This window comes from Vespa velutina, chromosome 15, assembly GCF_912470025.1.
Source record: "Vespa velutina chromosome 15, iVesVel2.1, whole genome shotgun sequence".
Lineage (NCBI taxonomy): Eukaryota > Metazoa > Arthropoda > Insecta > Hymenoptera > Vespidae > Vespa > Vespa velutina.
In genome coordinates this window covers 4638454-4656260 of record NC_062202.1, presented here as the reverse complement: position 1 = coordinate 4656260, position 17807 = coordinate 4638454, and the positions used below count along the sequence as shown (strand labels likewise).

At 33.3% G+C, this 17807-nt stretch overlaps 3 protein-coding genes and 1 long non-coding RNA gene across 9 annotated transcripts in view; 2 read left to right on the top strand and 2 right to left on the bottom strand.

Annotated features, from left to right (window-relative positions):
• The first annotated feature begins 45 nt into the window (after positions 1–45).
• LOC124954532 lies at positions 46–2169 on the top strand. Its single transcript, XM_047507606.1, has 3 exons — positions 46–319; positions 410–986; positions 1055–2169. The coding sequence occupies exons 1-3, from the start codon at positions 180–182 to the stop codon at positions 1403–1405; spliced, it is 1068 nt and encodes a 355-aa protein (XP_047363562.1). The 5' UTR covers positions 46–179; the 3' UTR covers positions 1406–2169.
• On the bottom strand, positions 1311–5870 carry LOC124954531 ((Lyso)-N-acylphosphatidylethanolamine lipase). 4 transcript variants are annotated; one of them, XM_047507603.1, is made up of 7 exons: positions 5727–5870; positions 4376–4550; positions 3614–3690; positions 3340–3546; positions 2850–3179; positions 2672–2789; positions 1311–2587 (listed from the first exon to the last, which is right to left on the bottom strand). In XM_047507603.1, the coding sequence occupies exons 2-7, from the start codon at positions 4477–4479 to the stop codon at positions 2161–2163; spliced, it is 1263 nt and encodes a 420-aa protein (XP_047363559.1). In that variant the 5' UTR covers positions 4480–4550; positions 5727–5870; the 3' UTR covers positions 1311–2160. The 4 variants fall into 4 exon arrangements, with proteins under 4 accessions (XP_047363559.1, XP_047363558.1, XP_047363560.1 ...); XM_047507602.1 differs by having other exon boundaries at positions 4376–4547; positions 5727–5858; XM_047507604.1 differs by lacking the exon at positions 5727–5870 and having other exon boundaries at positions 4376–4564.
• A 1164-nt stretch (positions 5871–7034) lies between these two features.
• LOC124954530 (synaptic vesicle membrane protein VAT-1 homolog-like) overlaps positions 7035–17807 on the top strand; it is an 11221-nt gene continuing 448 nt past the window's right edge. The window contains exons 1-7 of one of the 3 annotated variants that reach the window (XM_047507599.1): positions 7035–7177; positions 7429–7770; positions 15328–15457; positions 15564–15779; positions 17205–17353; positions 17428–17587; positions 17678–17807. The exon at positions 17678–17807 is cut by the window's right edge and continues 297 nt beyond it. In XM_047507599.1, coding sequence (XP_047363555.1) covers positions 7466–7770; positions 15328–15457; positions 15564–15779; positions 17205–17353; positions 17428–17587; positions 17678–17807 — 1090 coding nt within the window. In that variant the 5' untranslated portion in view covers positions 7035–7177; positions 7429–7465. Of the gene's footprint in view, positions 7178–7342; positions 7771–15327; positions 15458–15563; positions 15780–17204; positions 17354–17427; positions 17588–17677 lie in introns of all 3 variants that reach the window. The other 2 variants (XM_047507601.1, XM_047507598.1) reach the window with 2 other exon arrangements.
• Positions 9343–12501, bottom strand: LOC124954536. Its single transcript, XR_007102569.1, has 3 exons — positions 11769–12501; positions 11542–11695; positions 9343–10344 (listed from the first exon to the last, which is right to left on the bottom strand). It is a non-coding gene; the product is annotated as an uncharacterized LOC124954536 (long non-coding RNA).

Sequence of the window (17807 nt, the reverse complement as noted above, 5' to 3'; positions counted from 1 at the left end):
CTGACAGATCGATTTCAATCTTGAATATCCTCTAACGACAAAATAGACAAACTACTTTTAAAAATGCTCCTCTGGTAATAGTCTTCACGCGCATGTATACGCGTATATATAAAAAGCTTCTCTATAGTTGAAATATTTATCGTTCTTTAATCGTATGTAGAATATAATTTAGTAAAAAAATGTTAAAAAACATACGGATTTTTATAACTCCTCATACAGTGTCTAGATCCATTTGTTCTAGTGATACAATTTACAAAAGTTATGTAGCAAGAGAAAGTAATTTCTTATCAAAGTTACTCAACAAAAATGAACCTAAAAGGTAGAAATTAAGTGTACATGTTGGTGGAACTATTTACATAAGTAAATATATTTATTAATTATTTCTAAGAATCTTCGTTTGATCTCGCAGAAAGTGGTATAATAATAATAATAATAATGCACCTGGTTCCTTGAATCCTTACACAAGCTCTCAGAAGAAACAACAATCCTCGATATACGTAAAGAGAAGGATAGACGTACTTAACAAATTGTTTATGAAACATATAACTGAGTTAATGTCAACTAGTGAAATTGCATCTGAATTGTGCGACCGTGGTGTTGAAGTAACATATGTGAGTATGACTTCAGATTATAAAATTCTTAACGTGTTTTGGACATTTGAGAAGGAGGATGATAAGAATTGGCCAAGAACAATCGAAGAAGTGTTGGATAAATATTCATTTATTTTACGTCATGAACTATCACAAATCCGTGTGATCAATTATGTACCCATTATAAAGTTCGTGAAAGATATAATGGTTTCTAGAATAAAAAACGTTGAAAAAAGATTTGCAATGTTTGATTTTGATAAAGATCATATAGAAACTGATGATACAATTGCACAATCAGACATTACTAATGATAATAAAACTGATAACATTCAAATTATATTACCACAAATGAAGCATGATGTTCTAGGATTGGATCACCATGGAATCATGTTAAAGGTATGATCAATTAGATATGATCAAATAGACAATTAAATTCATATCATTGATTTATTATTCATTTGTAGATTAAAAACTCTATTAGTAAATTAAAAAATCATACAAGTAAAGACAAGATATTAAATAGAGAATCAGTACAATCGATGGAACCTTTTTCTACTTCTCTTGACAACAAAGATACTCTTAGATACAAAAATCAACAAGAATTATTTATTGAATTCTTGAAGAAGAGAAAAATAGAGGAGAGACGAAAATATAGCTTTAAAAATCCTAAAAAAGTGGTAAAAAATCCATTTTTAACATATGATGATGATTATGATGATGATGATAAAAATACAGAAGCATACTTTGACGACAACTTTGAAAGTACCTACAATAAATTTGACGAGGATGATTGTGAAAAAGAAAAATTTCAATAGAATAATCAATCAATGAATTAATTGATACATTCTTTTATTATTTTATATAAATATAATACTTAAGTGGAACATTTTAATTATTTATACATAATAATTTAATTACATTATATAAATCTGTTAATCAACTATTATACAATCAAAGAATACGAAAATCTTATTATCTGATAATCTTAGAATATTTTAATTGATTTAATTGTACTTTGATTAATATTGTTAAAATTATGTTCCACATAGCATATAATGTAGTTGTACATGTACAAAGTATTATTATTTTGGTAATTCTTTTCTGTTGGAAAATTTCAATTGTTAAAAATTGCTACACAGTAGATAAAACAAAAAATATTTAATGTAATAAATGTTATCGATATATTACACTTGGATAGAAACTATCTTGTTTGGAGAACTTTTAATTCCTCCTGAATGTATAATTTTTGACAAGAGCAAAATCAATTAAATTACAATTCATTTTTTATCTAAACATATTGTCAAAATAGAAAAACGAACAGCAAAATAAGTATAGATTAACAGTGCTTTAATACAGAAATATAATTAGAGGAATTTTTGCAAAATGCTGTTATATATATATATATATATATAACTGTTTAATAACGTTCAAATGCTGAATATACTATATAATAACTGTGCATATTGTTTTTTTTAAATATTACATGTTAATACATGCAGTTCATGTACAATTCATATATGCATGTGTAGATAATTATAAAATTCTATTTTATAAAATAATAAAATATACATTAACTAGACCTTGGACGTTGTGCATCTAATTCTTGTTCTTCGTCTATTCTTTGAGGTTCAGACGTATTATTTTCAATTTTCGATAAATCATTATTTTCTATTGCATATTTTAAACTTGCATGTATATGCGAATTTAATAAGGACTGAGTTGAATCGCTTAAAGTACATGCCTCCAATACGTATTTATTAAAAATGTCACTCTTATCAGCATAAACATGATGTCCTGCTCCTGTTATAACTTGTACATTAACGTACGATGACAAACGAGATTGTTTGATAGCCTCACCAGCCGAATTATCTACCCAAGAACGGCTACCGTATAATAATGTTATCGGAATTTCTGGATTTAATTTATCCATTCGTTTCACAATAGGATTCTTTGCCCAACCAAAACCTTGCATCATAGCATGAAAAGCACTTTCGCCACTAGAGAGTTTGAAAAATGATAATTATTTAATAATTATTACAATAGTAAATATGGATTTTTATAAAAAAAAAGAAAAAACTTACGATGGAGTTTGGGCATTGCATTGATGTATATATTGTGAAATTACTCCTGTATCATCTTTCAAAAATGATGAGAATTTCTTAACTATGTCTGGCCTAGTTTTTTCGATAAGCCATTGTCCTGAAGTGCAATAAGTGATTAGGTTAAAATTTGTATATTTTATAAGTAAATGATACTAACCAAATGGACCTGCGACCCTTACTGCCCAAAGAGGATTTAAGGGCTGTACTACAAAAGCTATGGCTTTAACCCAAAGAGGAACATTTGCTTTTATTGCTACTTCCGAAGGTCTCTCTGGGAATCCCCAAGGATCCGCAAGAATCAAGTGTTTTACTCTTTCTGGATGTTGCATAGTATAGGATGCAGCAAGGAAACCACCCATTGAATGTCCTAACAATACAAATTTTTCTAATTGCATTTCTCTCCTCCATTCTTCAATAGAACGAACTAACTGTTCCTCTGCTTCTTTTGCTTCTGAACTAAAGACTGGTCTACTACTCCTACCAAAACCTGTGGAAATTATTATACTTGCATTATTTATATTACAACATTATTTGATTATCATAAAATTAAGATAAAAATGAATGGATGTTCAAATTCTATGCGTTAATTTTAAATGATTTAGCATATGTAATATACATAATTATAATATCTATAATTATGGCATTACCCAAAAGATCTATAGCATATACTGGTCTTTGCGATGCAAGTGCATCAAAATTTAAGCACCAAAGAGCTACACCTGCACCCAAACCATGCAAGAGAACAATAGGGGTTTTGGCCGATTCTTCGTTCAAAGATATAGTCCATATTTTATCGGCTGTACCAACTACGGGACCAATATCTACATACCATCCTCGGTATGCTGTTTTTAAACCTATTAAACATAAAATACTTCTTCGAATAAATTATTTTATTCTAATTATAAATTTTATTGTTCTTACAAGAAAGTATCTTTTTCTCTGCAGCACGTAACATGGTTGAGGATGATCCTGACCAGCTAAACCATCCCCAAAACCAACTAATAAAGAAAACAAAATTATTTTCATGAAAATTAAATTATATAATTTGTTGGCAAAAGAACTTTTTGGGCATATGTATATGAGAGGAAGTGACATATCTATCTATAAATTTAAATTTCAATATTTAACTTATAATCCAATAAGAAATATTTAAAAAATTTTTAAGTTAAATGTATTACAAAGATCTAACCTAAAAACATATCAATTATTATTAATGTCTTTCTTATTGAACACACACTTCAACAATAATAATAAAAATTCGACAGAACACGTGCGAGTAAAAAATTCTCACCTTTATCTTCATATTTTGAAAATATAATGCAAGTAAGAATTATTCATATAATTCTTACTTTATAATCTTATAATATACGTAAATTATTTGATATTAAGATTATCTCTGATGGTCGATCATATTTTAATCGTATTTTATTAATGAGGAAATCGATATTTTGCCATACTTATTCTGAAATTTTTGATATCAAATACGTAGATTGAAAATTATAATTAAATGATGCAAGGTGTATTGATTGATGATGTAATATAAAATTTATTGCGTGATTTTGTGCAAACGTGTGTCATATATATTAACATAGTATACAACTAAACGTGATAAGGTCGTATTCAAAGAAACATACAGATTTTGACAGATCATAGAAAACAAAACAGCATGATTGTTTCGCTCACCTTTTAGACTTGACAACTTCATGATCAGCCATAAGGTTATTAGTTGTATAATAATCGTTTGTCTCTATTCCTATAGATGATACTTTATCAATAAAAGCGTGCATAAATCTAACGCGTGTATATTTGAGTCTATTATCTAGTAGCTGAACACACTATACAAGTCGTACGTCGTCTGCTGAAAAACAAATAAGTGGGAGAATCAGCTGATCGCTCATTGGTAGGATCAGAAAGACATATATATCATTACACGAAAAAAATTCGCCTTTACTCTTTAGAAAATAAACTGAAAATATTTTTATCTTTGTAACAGTCATTTCCTTTATATGAAATGGATAATGCTTTTTCACGGAAGAGAACATAACCTTGATATTTTATAAGAATAGGAAAAACTTTGCTTAGGTTTTAAATTTTTGTCAAACAACAAAAGTCGTTTGTATATATATATATACAAGTCGTTTGTATATATATATATACGTTTGTATATATATAATACAAATTGTAACGCCATTGCGAATGGTTACCTTCACCGTGACATTCACATTTTCAATGTTATTACTAAGTAATACCGCCAATTCACTAATTGTTATTTTTTTATATTTTTTTTTTTTTTTTTTTTTTTTTTTTTTACTAAATAATTTGCATTTATACGTACACAAAAGCATTAAACGAACTCGAAAAACTTACTCGATTTTACAAATGACCATATACGAACAAAAGTTAATTTCGAGGAAATTCTTATCAATTGATTTTAGAATGATATTGTCCGATTGTAATTATTATACTTGTGTGAAAATGATATCCGCATGTACAAGTTAAATTATGACACAACCTTTGCTTTTAATCATAGATAAGAAAGTCTAAGCTCAAAGGTCATATCTTCGTACAATCGACTGTTGAAATAAAATAAGAGGAATTTGATATCATCATGTACGTTTTATCGGTATCATATTGAAAATCGTTTTCGATCAATCGTTTGGTATTATTCAAAAAAATCTAGATTCATAAGCGCGCCTTCAATATTTACCGTACATCATCGAACATGCCCGAAATCTACCGAGTACAACTTTGAAGAAATTTCATGATGTACATATATTTACATTTCATAATAATAATTATTGTAATTATTGTTATTATTATACATATATTTTTTGTATATCCATCGAGATTTCTATTTAGTTTTACCTATTCTATTAGTCCTTCAATGCATATTATATTATCTTGATATTATTCCCAAAATAGATATCCTTTTTGAAATAAAATTTTTTATTATAAATTATGTTTTTTTATGTTACTTTTTTTATATTGTTGATATATAAATGTATATGTATATAAAAGAAAAGGAAGAGCTTACCCACACTCTGATCCCACTAATTTGAGCTCTGGCAGTATACTTTTTGCTCTTGCACGACGCGAGCTATTCGTTTCAATCACCACATCCTCATTGTAGACATGCACGATTCTCATTATTTCGCTCAATCGTTTTGCGGTTTCAAAAATGTTAATACATTTATCGGTATTACAAAGTCTAACAGGTATCGTACGTGATACGAAATATATATATGTATATAAATATATATTTATATATATATTGGTTATTTGGATATATATATATATATATATATATATATATATATATATATATATATATATATATGTGTATCCAAATTTTATCGTTTTGTCTAAGGAAAGTAATATTATAAATACACTTATATTTCGTAATAAAATTCGAAAACAAAGAATTGCTAGCTTTGTTCAGTTATGGCGTTTATGTTTGTAATATACGATATAACCTATAAAAAAGGAAAATAACGTTTAGAATTATGACGCATTCCTAACATAAGAATAAATTTATCTACTGACATTATCTGTTCTTTGTTAGGATGTACAAAAGTTAGCTCGACTAAAAATTGAATATCTCTTTTTCTATAAATGCAATTTTGGTAACGAATATTTAATTTAGCAAAAATTATATATACATGTATGTATATATATATACTTCATGAATTATAAAGTATTAATATTGAGTTTTCATACGCATGCTCAGTAAAGAGAATATTCTATCGACAAAACAAGGATCGAAGTAAACTTGACATGGTATATGATTCTTGTCTTTGCCAATTGATTTATCATCTGAATGAACATTTAAAAAATTTACATCGAAAATTGTGTCCACGTATTTGACAAATAGTTGTAATCGAGGAGGTTTTCATTAAATGTTTAATATCAATGAATAAACATTTATAAGAAAAGCGACAATATTAATTAAAATTGTCTAGAAAACCATATACAACAAAAGATTTTAATGTGAAGATCGACTGAAAAATAAGATGCATAGCATTGACAAAGGGTAATTATTATCAATCGACTGTGAACTACTTTTCCGTGGTTCTCACTTCAATTTTCTTTCGTTACGTTGTAGCGTTTAAGGTTATCAAACGATATGACGATAGCGACGTAACTCGAAGAACCAATAAAGAAACAGAGAGAGGCGTTAGCCGTAACAGGAGAAACCAATTAGGAAGCAGGAAAAGGCGTCAGCCGCAATGTAACTGGTCAATAACGTGGGCCGATCGTTGTGGCGAAGGGATTCGATAGGACCAAGGAGATTCTTTGTTCGGATTGGTTGATGCGTTGCTAGGCAACAGAAACGTCGTCGCGTCACCGGGCGGCTAAGCAGGACAGCCGGCCGGCCGGCCGGCGTACCCGGCGCCCGAACTCGCACGAAGCGTTTCTTTCGGAGTAGCACAAACCGCGCAGAACGTCGTTGGCTCTCGTTGAGTGCGAACGCGCGCTTGTTAATTGGTGCGTAATATAGGTCTTTTTTTTAATATACCTACAACGCCGTCAGGATAATAGTATTCTTTTCGCGTAGATATATATCTTATTCTTTATCACTCCTTCTCTCTTTCTCTTTTTCTCTATCTCTCTATCTCTCTCTTTTTCTCTTTTTCTCTTTCTCTCATAAAGAAGAATATATATCGAGACACGCTTCTTTCGAAAAAGAAAAGAAAGATTTAACAAATAAGGAGGAACATCCGAGTCTTCTTTCTCAGTAGGGTAGTAAATTGGAAGAAAGTAACAAGGAGAAAAATGGCAGAGGACAAGAACGAGACAAGCCCGAACGCTGAGGGTGAAAACCCGCCACAGGAAGCAACACCGCCCGCAAAACAGGAAAAAGAGGAGCCTAAGGAAACGAAGGAGGAAGAGAAAAAGGCTGAGGAGAATGGCGAGGGTGAAAAGGCGAGAGAGAACGGCGAGGAAAAGCCGACGCCAGAGCCTAAGGATATGCGAGCCATCGTGCTCAACGGTTTCGGCGGACTCAAAAGTGTGAAAGCTCTGAGAAAGCCCGAACCCACCCTTAGCGAAGGAGAAGTTCTTATACGCGTCAAGGCATGGTAAGTTATTATTCATTTTCTTTATATATTACCTTTTTTACTATATCTTTATGTACGTATTCCTCTGTATTGTATTATCAAAGATATCCACAATCGTTCGTTCGTAGAAACCTTTGTTCACACGTCAGTTCAAGAATTTTACCTTTTGAAAATTAATCGAACGGAATAATAGTGAATTTTGTTCAAGGACATTGACGTGATATCGCCGTTGCAGGATTTCAGGTCACGTTCGGTAATTTATAAATAACGATCTCAATTTTGTTACACGACGAATTTCATCTGGATAATTTTTCATAGTTTTGTAAGAAAATAGACGAGGATCACATTGCTTTTGAAATGCATTGAATCGTGCAACGAATCGCAATTTGAATTTTGGTAGGATCTCTAAGAATTGTCTAACGTATTTGATAGAAAAACGATGAAAGATAATCGAACGCGTTTGTAGCCACCGTCGTGTGACTCTATGTACGAGGTTTCTTTGACCTTGGCCATGGAGCCGGCTTCTATCTCTCGAAAGCTTATACGCTCTTGGGAGCGTGGCACACCCACTCTCTCTCTCTCTCTCTCTCTCTCTCTCTCTCTCTTTCTCTCTCTCTCTCTCTCTCTCTCTCTCTCTCTCTCTCTCTCTCTCTCTCTCTCTCTCTCTCTCTCTTCGTCGATGGTGTTGTACGCGCTGCCGCGGCCGGGGAGATCGTCAACGCCGTATTCAAAGGCGTGCGAGAGAGGACCTTTTCACGCGTGAGTCACGTTTCATAAAGGCGATTGGCATTGATGAGAAAATAGCCCCTCTATAGAAAGACATAATGCCGTTGCTGCCGATGCTGGCTCGAATAAATTCGTGTGTATGGCGGTGCCCTTCCGGACACGCCACGCCATGCCACCGGCAGCCGCCTTTCGACGATTCCAAACGTATGATGGACGCTCCTCGAATAAAATAAACGTATAAATTCTCTCTACCATATCGACGAACGTCCTTTCATCCTAGTCTTTTCTTCTTTCCTCAACCCCCCCTCCTTAAGATTTCCATTGAAATTTCGAGTCATATATATTTTTTTAACTTTTTTTTTGTTTTAATTAGCTAGCTACTTTAATATTTAATGAATTTCACGGCTGCAATTTCAGTTAAAATTCAACGTTGAAGAGAAATCTTCGAAAAGAGGGATGATTTATTTTTATATCGTCGTATATGTATCGTCGACCGTCGAGGATGTTTTTTTCTTTTCCTTCTTTTTTCTGTCTTAAATAAACTTGGTTAGTCGTTTGAAAGGAAATGAAAGGAGCAGAAAGGAAGAGAGAGAGAGAGAGAGAGAGAGAGAGAGAGAGAGAGAGAGAGAGAGAGAGAAAACGTTATGAAAGGCAGAGTGAAAATCCTAACGACAAGTACTCGCTCATATTAAACCGGAGGGAGCAGTACAACTCTTGGATACTGAATGGCATCCGTTCAGTTTCCTATAATGCGATATTAAAGCCTCATTAACTTGATAAGCCGAAGTAAGTCGAAGACATAATAGTGCCTTTCATCTTTCTAATTCGTAAAGATTAAAATAAACAATCTGAGGTTTCAAATATATTTTCAGATATATATTTTTCTTCTTCTTTTTTTTAGAACATCTTGCTTACAATCATAACTCAATGGTCATCGCAATTGTTTTAATAATTATAATTAATATGCTTGTAAGCACGTATGCGATAACAGAATATATTTAGATCGATCGATACCATATACGTGAGATAAGATCGAGTTTTTCCTATAAAAAGATAAACTTTCATTTGGTATTATCCCGTAAAAAAAGGGCAGACAAATTTTCGGTCATCCTATGGGTGACAGAGGCTCTCCGTATCCTTCTAAATGTGTGTGGGGTCTGTCTGTGTGTATTGTGCGCTCGTATACCGATAGATCTATGGGATGTCCGTATTGATCGAACCACACCCGTGCTTCCTGCACCCCCTTCTCACGCACGCGGTATATACACGCACACGCGTGCGCAAGAGAAATCTTCCAACGAAACGCCATGACAGTTTCACGAAAGAGAACACGAATTTTACTACCCGCATATTAGATTTTCCTCTCCATCGTTCTTCATCTTAGCTATGAGACAAACTGTTCTACGGTTTTCTTTTTCTTTTTTCTTCTTTTTCCCCATTATATTATCTTTTTTATCGGTGTTTACAAAGAAAAAAATATATATATATAAAAGAAGAGAGAAAAGATACATATATAGATAAGAAAAGTAAGAGATGAATAAATATTTCTTCGAAAATAGGCCCCCGACAAGATCGTTTTCTGATCGTTTTTATATCTTTTTTTTTAATTAAATCGAAAAGGCGTCATCGTATATTCAGTCTTATTTCGTGATCCGATAGAGTACTTTGAAAGGATTCTTATACTTATATAAATAACATTGCGAGAGTAAATACGCGATCGAAGCGTATTTATTGCGACGAATGTTCATTACAGGGGTAAACGACGAGGTCAAGCAATTTTTCCGTTAAATCCCCTTCGTCTTCGATTTATCTCGAGTAATATCCAACGACGATGATATTACTCTCTCGCCACACCCAGTGCCGAGGGAACTAAAAGAGAGGGATGATCAATGTATTTCTAAATAATTATATATTGAAGCGAGTACTTTATGTAATAAATAGAGGAAGAGAGGATTAATAATTTTTGTCAGAAAAAAAAAAAAAAGTTTTTCGAATACTGTAAATAGAATTGGATCTACGTATATGGGGTATTTCATTTTTATCGATCCATTGTAAATGAGATTGAAAAATAATATCGGGACAAATGTGAAACAAGATCATTGGCATTAATGATTCGAAATCATGAACGTGAGAGAACAATTCAATTCGAAAAAAATCTTGGAAATATTTCTTGTATTATCATAAATAATTTCTGTTTCTATAGATCGAATAAAATGAGCCATTCTATATATGTATGTATATATCTTATATTCTCCGATATTCCGTTTCTGCATGCATGAGTCAATTAATTGTTCTTCTATTCGAGGTTATCGTGCAGGTTACGGAACGCTTGCTCTCTCTCTCTCTCACACACGCACACACACACACACACACTCTTTCTCTCTCTCTCTCTTATTTTGCCTCTTCGTTATTGTACTCCTCTTTTTTATCTCTTTCCTTTTTTTTCCTTGCTAATAATAAATGATATTAGCCAGTCTTACGCATCGTATATACTCGATACAGCCAAGTGACTCAGATCTTATCAATTACATTATCTCTTAGAAAATGATTAATCCAAAAAGAAGGAAGTATATTTTACGCATGCAATTTAATACGAGCGTGGAGTTGTTTAATGAAAAGAAAAAGAATACGTTATAAACTTATCAAGAATCCTTCGAACTGATATACCGAAACACGTAATTTTTTTGTCTTATACATAGATTATGACTAATCGATAATATTAATTATTATGAAATGACTCATTATTTATTATTCGTTTGATTCAATATTGAAATGATTTTATACACAAAATTCATTCTAGATCTAAAATGGACGAGGACATATGTATTATATATATGCATGTATTTGAAAAAGAATTCATTCGAAATGGTCTAGTAGATTGTTACTGACTCATCCTGTGTATATTTTCTCTCTTTCTCTCTTTCTCGTTGCTTCCACTCTCGGAAGTTGGAAACAAACTACATATATATATATACAATATATATATATATATATATACCTACACTCGCGACATATGAGTCAGAAAAAGAACATCGTGCGTGTTCAGCCGCGCAGCTGCTGTCTTACCGTTTCGATTCTTTGTTTTCCGCGTAACGGCGTCGCCTCGTCGCGCCATCCTGTGTATTATGTTGTGTTCGATATTTTGCGGCTCGTTATAGTTTTTTTTATTTATCTTTTTTCTAATTCTTCTTTATTCTTTTTTTTACAAAATCTCGCTCAACTATAATAGCAATTGTTTTATTGTATACGCCTGCATAGAATTATAATTATTCATTAATTACCCTCCCTCTTACCTTTCGCCTTCTTTAATTTCACCGTCTCCGTTTTCTTTTCAATCTCTTCGACACACATGCACACGATAAATGCATAACGAGAGAATAAAATGCAGAGATCGCTTATAGAGCGATAAAAAGTAACAAAGAACTATTCCATATCAGTTTTTTTTTCACCGTCTCTCTCTTTCTCGATGTCTCTCGTATCGTTTGAAAACAATTGATAACTCTCCGAGATGCTGTCGACGAGGTCATTTATCGTACGCTCGCGAATTATTATTACCGAGGCCAAGAACTTTTTATGTACGCATATTTATGTAAGTAGTTGACGCATGAAAAAAAGATTTGCGTCTTTGAGAAAGTTTCTTCTTTTGTCACCAAAGATTTTCCTTTGTTCCAATCGAATTTTTTAATCTTTCAACGTTTCTCACAGTCAAATACTGCAAAAATAAAATAATGATCTATTTACTAAATATCTATTTAGTATAAATAATTTTCATTGTAGTCTCTGGTAGGATAATTGCTGACAATAGAAAAGCCGCTTATATATAAGTACTTTCGTAATGTCAGTGAAAATACATTGTATATGCATGTAAACAGTACGTACATATATATATATATATATATATATATATGTGCATACATACATAATATAAATGACAAAGTGATTAATCCTTATTGTCATCTTTTCTGCTCGGTTAATCCGTAATATCGAGCGATAATTCTTATCGCGAGGCTTTTTTACGTCCAACCTCTTTTGTATTTTCACTTTTATTTTTATTATTTTTAATACATTTGCGCTATCGTCGATATTTATGTTAGACGACGAATCGCATAACATTCGTATTCTTTCGATCTTTCTGTTGTTCTTTTTTTCTTTCTGTAAATTCGTACATCAAAAAAGAGGAGAATATTGGAAAATATTCTTATTTCAAAGTCAGTATATCCTGTTTATATATTCTGCGTGAATGTGAGTGTGTGTATTTATATATATATATATATATATATATATATATATATATATATATATATATATATTACGTAGAATAAATAAGAAAGTTGGAACAACAGACGGTTGGTTGGTATTTAAAAGTTCGACAACAAAGTTCCTCTAATGCGGTCGATTATATACTTAAGATATATGACATCTCGGAGATGAACATAACTGTTCGTTAAATGTTATCAAGCGAACAAATGTTTTCAATCATGTCGTTTTTGTCTTTAAAAATATTCAATAATTCGGTTTTTCAATAATATGAATAAAAGGTAATTGTAAACCTTAAAAACCGATACTTTTTTAATCATTTCGATATCAGTACAAAAGCACCACGAGTTTATGATCCCTGTATACTAAGAAATAATAATAACAGAATGTCAATCTTTCTGAGAATTGCTGTAGATAACGATAAAGAGATAAAAGAGGATTGATCTTGTCCGGTAAAAAATGAAAATGATCCAATGAACTATTCGTTCTTCAACGAATAATAATCTATTTACTCCTCGTAAAAACTTTTCGGAGGGACGGAATATGGCTTGGTCGATTAAATAATTGTTTTTTCTTTTTCCGCTGATAATCCCGATGGAATCGTACGTAATAATAGTGGCCACGCGTATACACGGACATTTTTGCTGGGGGCCTAATTGTTGGGGTCTCTCTCTCTTTCTCTCTCACTCTCTCATCGAGTCACGCGAGATTCGCGCTTTTGATTTCGCTTTATGACTTCGCTGGCGCCCGAGTGTCTTCTTCGTTGATCGATCGATATAAATAAGATGGTTTCGTATTTCTATACACGTGAATGAGAAATGTTATATCTGTCAACGTTAACATCTGACATGGAGTAAAAAAATCAAAGATATTTTCATTTTAATCAAAAGAAAAAGAAAGAAAGGAAAACAATTTTGCTATTCATATTATAAAAGTTAAAGTTCAAGGAAATTATTTAACCCGTTTATGACGTTTCATTCGAGGGTTGGTAGAGAATATATATCGAAAGGAACGAAGATATGTTTAATTATGACCCTCCAATGCGGTGCATGCGTCATCATCAATGTCGTCGTTGTCGGGTCGCGTCGTCATCGGCGTCGTCATCGGCGTCGTCATCGTCGTCACATCTTTATAATACGATCGTTTTCCCATCAAGAACGAAGAAAATCCTTTCCGAAGCTTCAAATAGTTTCTACAATATTTATTTTTTCAAAACATTTTGCAATAATATATTTACACATATCGGCCGTCAAACGATCCACGAGAAATTCGTGTCATGAAAGCAGCTTTGAAATTTAGCGCGATTATCTGTTCGCGAACGATAATGGCAATTGGGTCGAAGCGTTGGATGGAATTTCATTATGTTAAATCGTCTTCGTATTATCTTATTAGGCTGAGGAATGCTTCCGTTCTTTTGTAACCATCTACTGACTCTTTTAAGTATGAATTACGAAAGGATCATCCATTGTTTTTCTAAAGAGGACATCCATGGCGAATAAATCATTTTAAAGACCTCTTTGATAAATTAACAATAAGAGATGAAATTTAGAAAAAAAATGTTAAAAAAGAATTTCATGTGCTTTCATAAACGTAAATATTTTATTTGTTGTCCACCAAATTGTGTGTTTGTAATCACAACTTCCTTTGCGCCACAAGAATCATGTAGGCAAAGTAACAAGGACGTTTGAACTTACTCCGCTTTTTTGTTTCCCTATCAAAGAACAATATCCTATTAAAATGACAAGAGTTATAAGAGATTCTTTTTATCGTAAGCAAGTAAAACCTTTATCCATATACATATGTAGATTGTAAAAAAAAAAAAAAAAAAAAAAAAAAAAAAAAAAAAAAAAAAAAAAAAAAAAAAAAAAAAAAAAATTTAATTCCGAGTAGATAGAGAGGTGGAAGCGGTCAGAAGTGTCGCATTATTTATTTAGTTCCCTGGCAATGCGTATCTTTCCGTTAAGCATATAGTCGTTCAATAGTCGCGTCGACATAGGGAGCGAGCGTCCAAGTTGCGTGAGACGCCAGGCGTCGGTCTAGGCATCCTGGCGCCTTCGGTGTATACCCTTCGTTCTTTGTCGAAACTACATAGCGTGGTGTGTTTCACGTGGCGAAACGATCATGGTACCCCTACTACTATTACAACTACTACTACTATTACCGCTACGAACGGTACCACGTTTATGAGACAGTACCAGCCTTAAGCGCTTTCTATTTCAAGTATCTTATCCGCTCTTCTTTATTCTCTCTCTCTCTCTCTCTCTCTCTCTCTCTCTCTCTCTCTCTCTCTCTCTCTCTCTCTCTCTCTCTCTCTCTCTCTCTCTCTCTCTTTATCTATCTATCTATCTATCTATCTATCTATCTATCTATCTATCTATATTTCTATCTCTCTCTTTTTCCTTCTTCCTCTCCCTACCCCCTACAAATCTTTCTTTTTTTTTTCTTTAAATGTTTACTAATAAACTACAACAAATAAATATTTAATATAAATTTACGAAATATTGAAAATCACAAATGTATCATTGAGACATCAATGAAAAGGGACAATAATATATCTTTATTCTAATCTCAATAAGTAATTGTACTTGGTTACAGCGGTCTAAACTTTCAAGATTTAATGGCACGACAAGGTGCGATCGATTCACCCCCAAAAACACCCTTCATTATGGGATCAGAGTGTGCTGGAGATATCGAACAAGTTGGCGAGGGAGTCGAGAATTTTAAAGTAAGCATTTCCAAATATTTAATAATACAAGCGCATGTATACGCTCGCGCACGTGATTATCGTGCTATTATATTCAGAACTGTTTTCATTTCTTTCTCTCTTTCAGGTTGGTGACAGAGTTGTTGCATTACCTGATCATAAAGCGTGGGCCGAATTAGTAGCTGTCCCAGCGACATCCGTTTTTGCATTGCCAACTGGCATGAGTTACTTGGATGCGGCTGCTACTACTATGAATTACACCGTAGCGTACATCTTACTCTTCGAATTGGCCAATCTAACGCCTGGAAAGTCGCTTTTGCTACACAGTGCCGGTGGTGGCGTTGTAAGTATTTCTCATTATCGTAATCAACTGTGTTTAAATATGCTCTCGGTCAAATTTCGGAGAAAACCAATTAGTCCGGTACAATGACAATAAGTTTCTGACTGATGAACTAGTAGAAAAAAATACAATTATATTGAATTTTTCTTTTGAATTTGGATTACAAATCATTAGAAACTGGAAGACAAAAACCAATATTTAAAAGAAAAAAAAACAGAAAATATATATAACTAAATCTAATTCTTGCAATCGCGATAGTTCCTCTCTTACCCTTTGTCTATTTAGCCCTCTTTTTCTCTCTCTCGCTCTCTCGCTCTCTCTCTCTCTCTCGCGCTCTCTCTCTCTCTCTCTCTCTCTCTCTCTCTCTCTCTCTCTCTCTCTCTCTCTCTCTCGCTCTTCTAGCCCTAGACATTAGGGAAGGAGAGGATAGAAACGTCGGGATCAATACGACTCAACAGGTTATACCCGAGGCCAACTATGGAGGCAATGTAGTAGTAGTAGTCGCATACTGCTAGAAGTCGAGAAGATGAAATCTATGGGGGATGCTGGCCGAGATCGTACGGGGTGTGAGGGTTGCCAGGCAACCCTTCGCTCTCTCATCGACCACTGTCGTGGGCCGCGCCCGTCTGAGACCGCACCACCACTATCGCACCACGTGTTACTTTTAAGTCTCCTTCACAACGCTTTTATCGTCCACGTGTACATGTCTTCTTCATTTCAGCTACATAAAACATTGAAAATCATTTATTATTTATTTAATAGATTCCGTTTATAAGAATTGTCGAATTAATCGAATACAAAATTATATATTGTTCATAAAAATATTTATATTTTTTTCTTTCTTCTTTTTTGTCACGGCATAATCTGCATTTACAGGAACAACGTTAAAATTAATAATTTTATCATTGCTAATGAATCTTTTTATAATACGAGATTTTTTCAAAATATTGCTAAGTGCATTATCCCTTTCTTTTAATGAGCGTTTCTATGGGGTTGACCAGTGATGCGCAATTGAGAGCAGGCTACTTAAAATTCTGGGTTGCGGGTTCTTCCTTTCCTTTCCTTTCCTTTCCTTTCCTTTCCTTTCCTTTCCTTCCCTTCCCTTCCCCCCCTTTCTCTTTCTCTCTCTTCGTTTTTTTTCTGTCTCATTCTTCCTCAAGTCCCTTGGCCTCGGTTTAGCTCCTCGCATCGGTTGTCGGCGGGTATCGAATTCTCGAGAAGGGCGGGAGCAACAGAAAGCGAAGAGCTCCTCGATTCTTGGAAATAATGAATGCTTGTTCTGTTGAGAAAACCTGAAACAGCTTCACTAAATATTTTATTGTCCGTTGTTTTTTCACCGATTTATATCGAGTTCCATGAGCTGAGTACAGAACTTTTTTATCTATTAAAAAGTTTCCTATCTAATGGATTACGATGATTAAATTTTAGGGTCAAGCTGTGATCCAACTTGCTAAGACTGTGAAAGATGTAACCATTTTTGGTGTCTGCAGCAAGTCAAAGCACGAGGCTCTTAAATCATCCGGCACTATAGATTATTTGCTAGAAAGAGGCACAGATTATAGTAACGAAGTCAGAAAGTAAGAATATCTACACAAGATGAATTATCATAAAACTATTAGAAATTAAAAAATGTATTACTTGTTTTCTTCAGAATTTCATCCGAAGGCGTAGATATAGTCTTGGATTGTTTATGCGGCGAGGAATGTAACAAGGGATATGCCCTCTTGAAACCTATGGGAAAATATATTCTTTATGGTTCTAGTAACGTCGTAACCGGCGAAACGAAAAGCTTTTTCTCGGCGGCACGATCGGTTTGTAATATTTTTTTTTTAAATAGATTTAGAATTTAGAGATAGTAGACAGACAGAATTTTCAATTAATATATTGTATTATTTTTATAGTGGTGGCAGGTAGACAAAGTTTCTCCCATAAAGTTATTCGACGAGAACAAGACGTTGTCCGGCTTGAATCTTCGTCATTTAATGTATCAACACGGTGGCCACGCATATGTCCGTCGGGCTGTTAATCAAG

Excerpts from the sequence above, each read along its gene's own strand:
- LOC124954532 (XM_047507606.1), top strand. The coding sequence starts at position 180 with ATGTTAAAAAACATACGGATTTTTATAACTCCTCATACAGTGTCTAGA. Across the intron at positions 320-409 it reads AACAAAAATGAACCTAAAAG|AAAGTGGTATAATAATAATA; the intron begins GTAGAAATTAAG and ends TTGATCTCGCAG. Across the intron at positions 987-1,054 it reads ACCATGGAATCATGTTAAAG|ATTAAAAACTCTATTAGTAA; the intron begins GTATGATCAATT and ends ATTCATTTGTAG.
- LOC124954531 (XM_047507603.1), bottom strand. The coding sequence starts at position 4,479 with ATGCACGCTTTTATTGATAAAGTATCATCTATAGGAATAGAGACAAAC. Across the intron at positions 3,547-3,613 it reads AGAGAAAAAGATACTTTCTT|GTTTAAAAACAGCATACCGA; the intron begins GTAAGAACAATA and ends TATGTTTAATAG. Across the intron at positions 2,790-2,849 it reads AAGGGTCGCAGGTCCATTTG|GACAATGGCTTATCGAAAAA; the intron begins GTTAGTATCATT and ends ATTGCACTTCAG.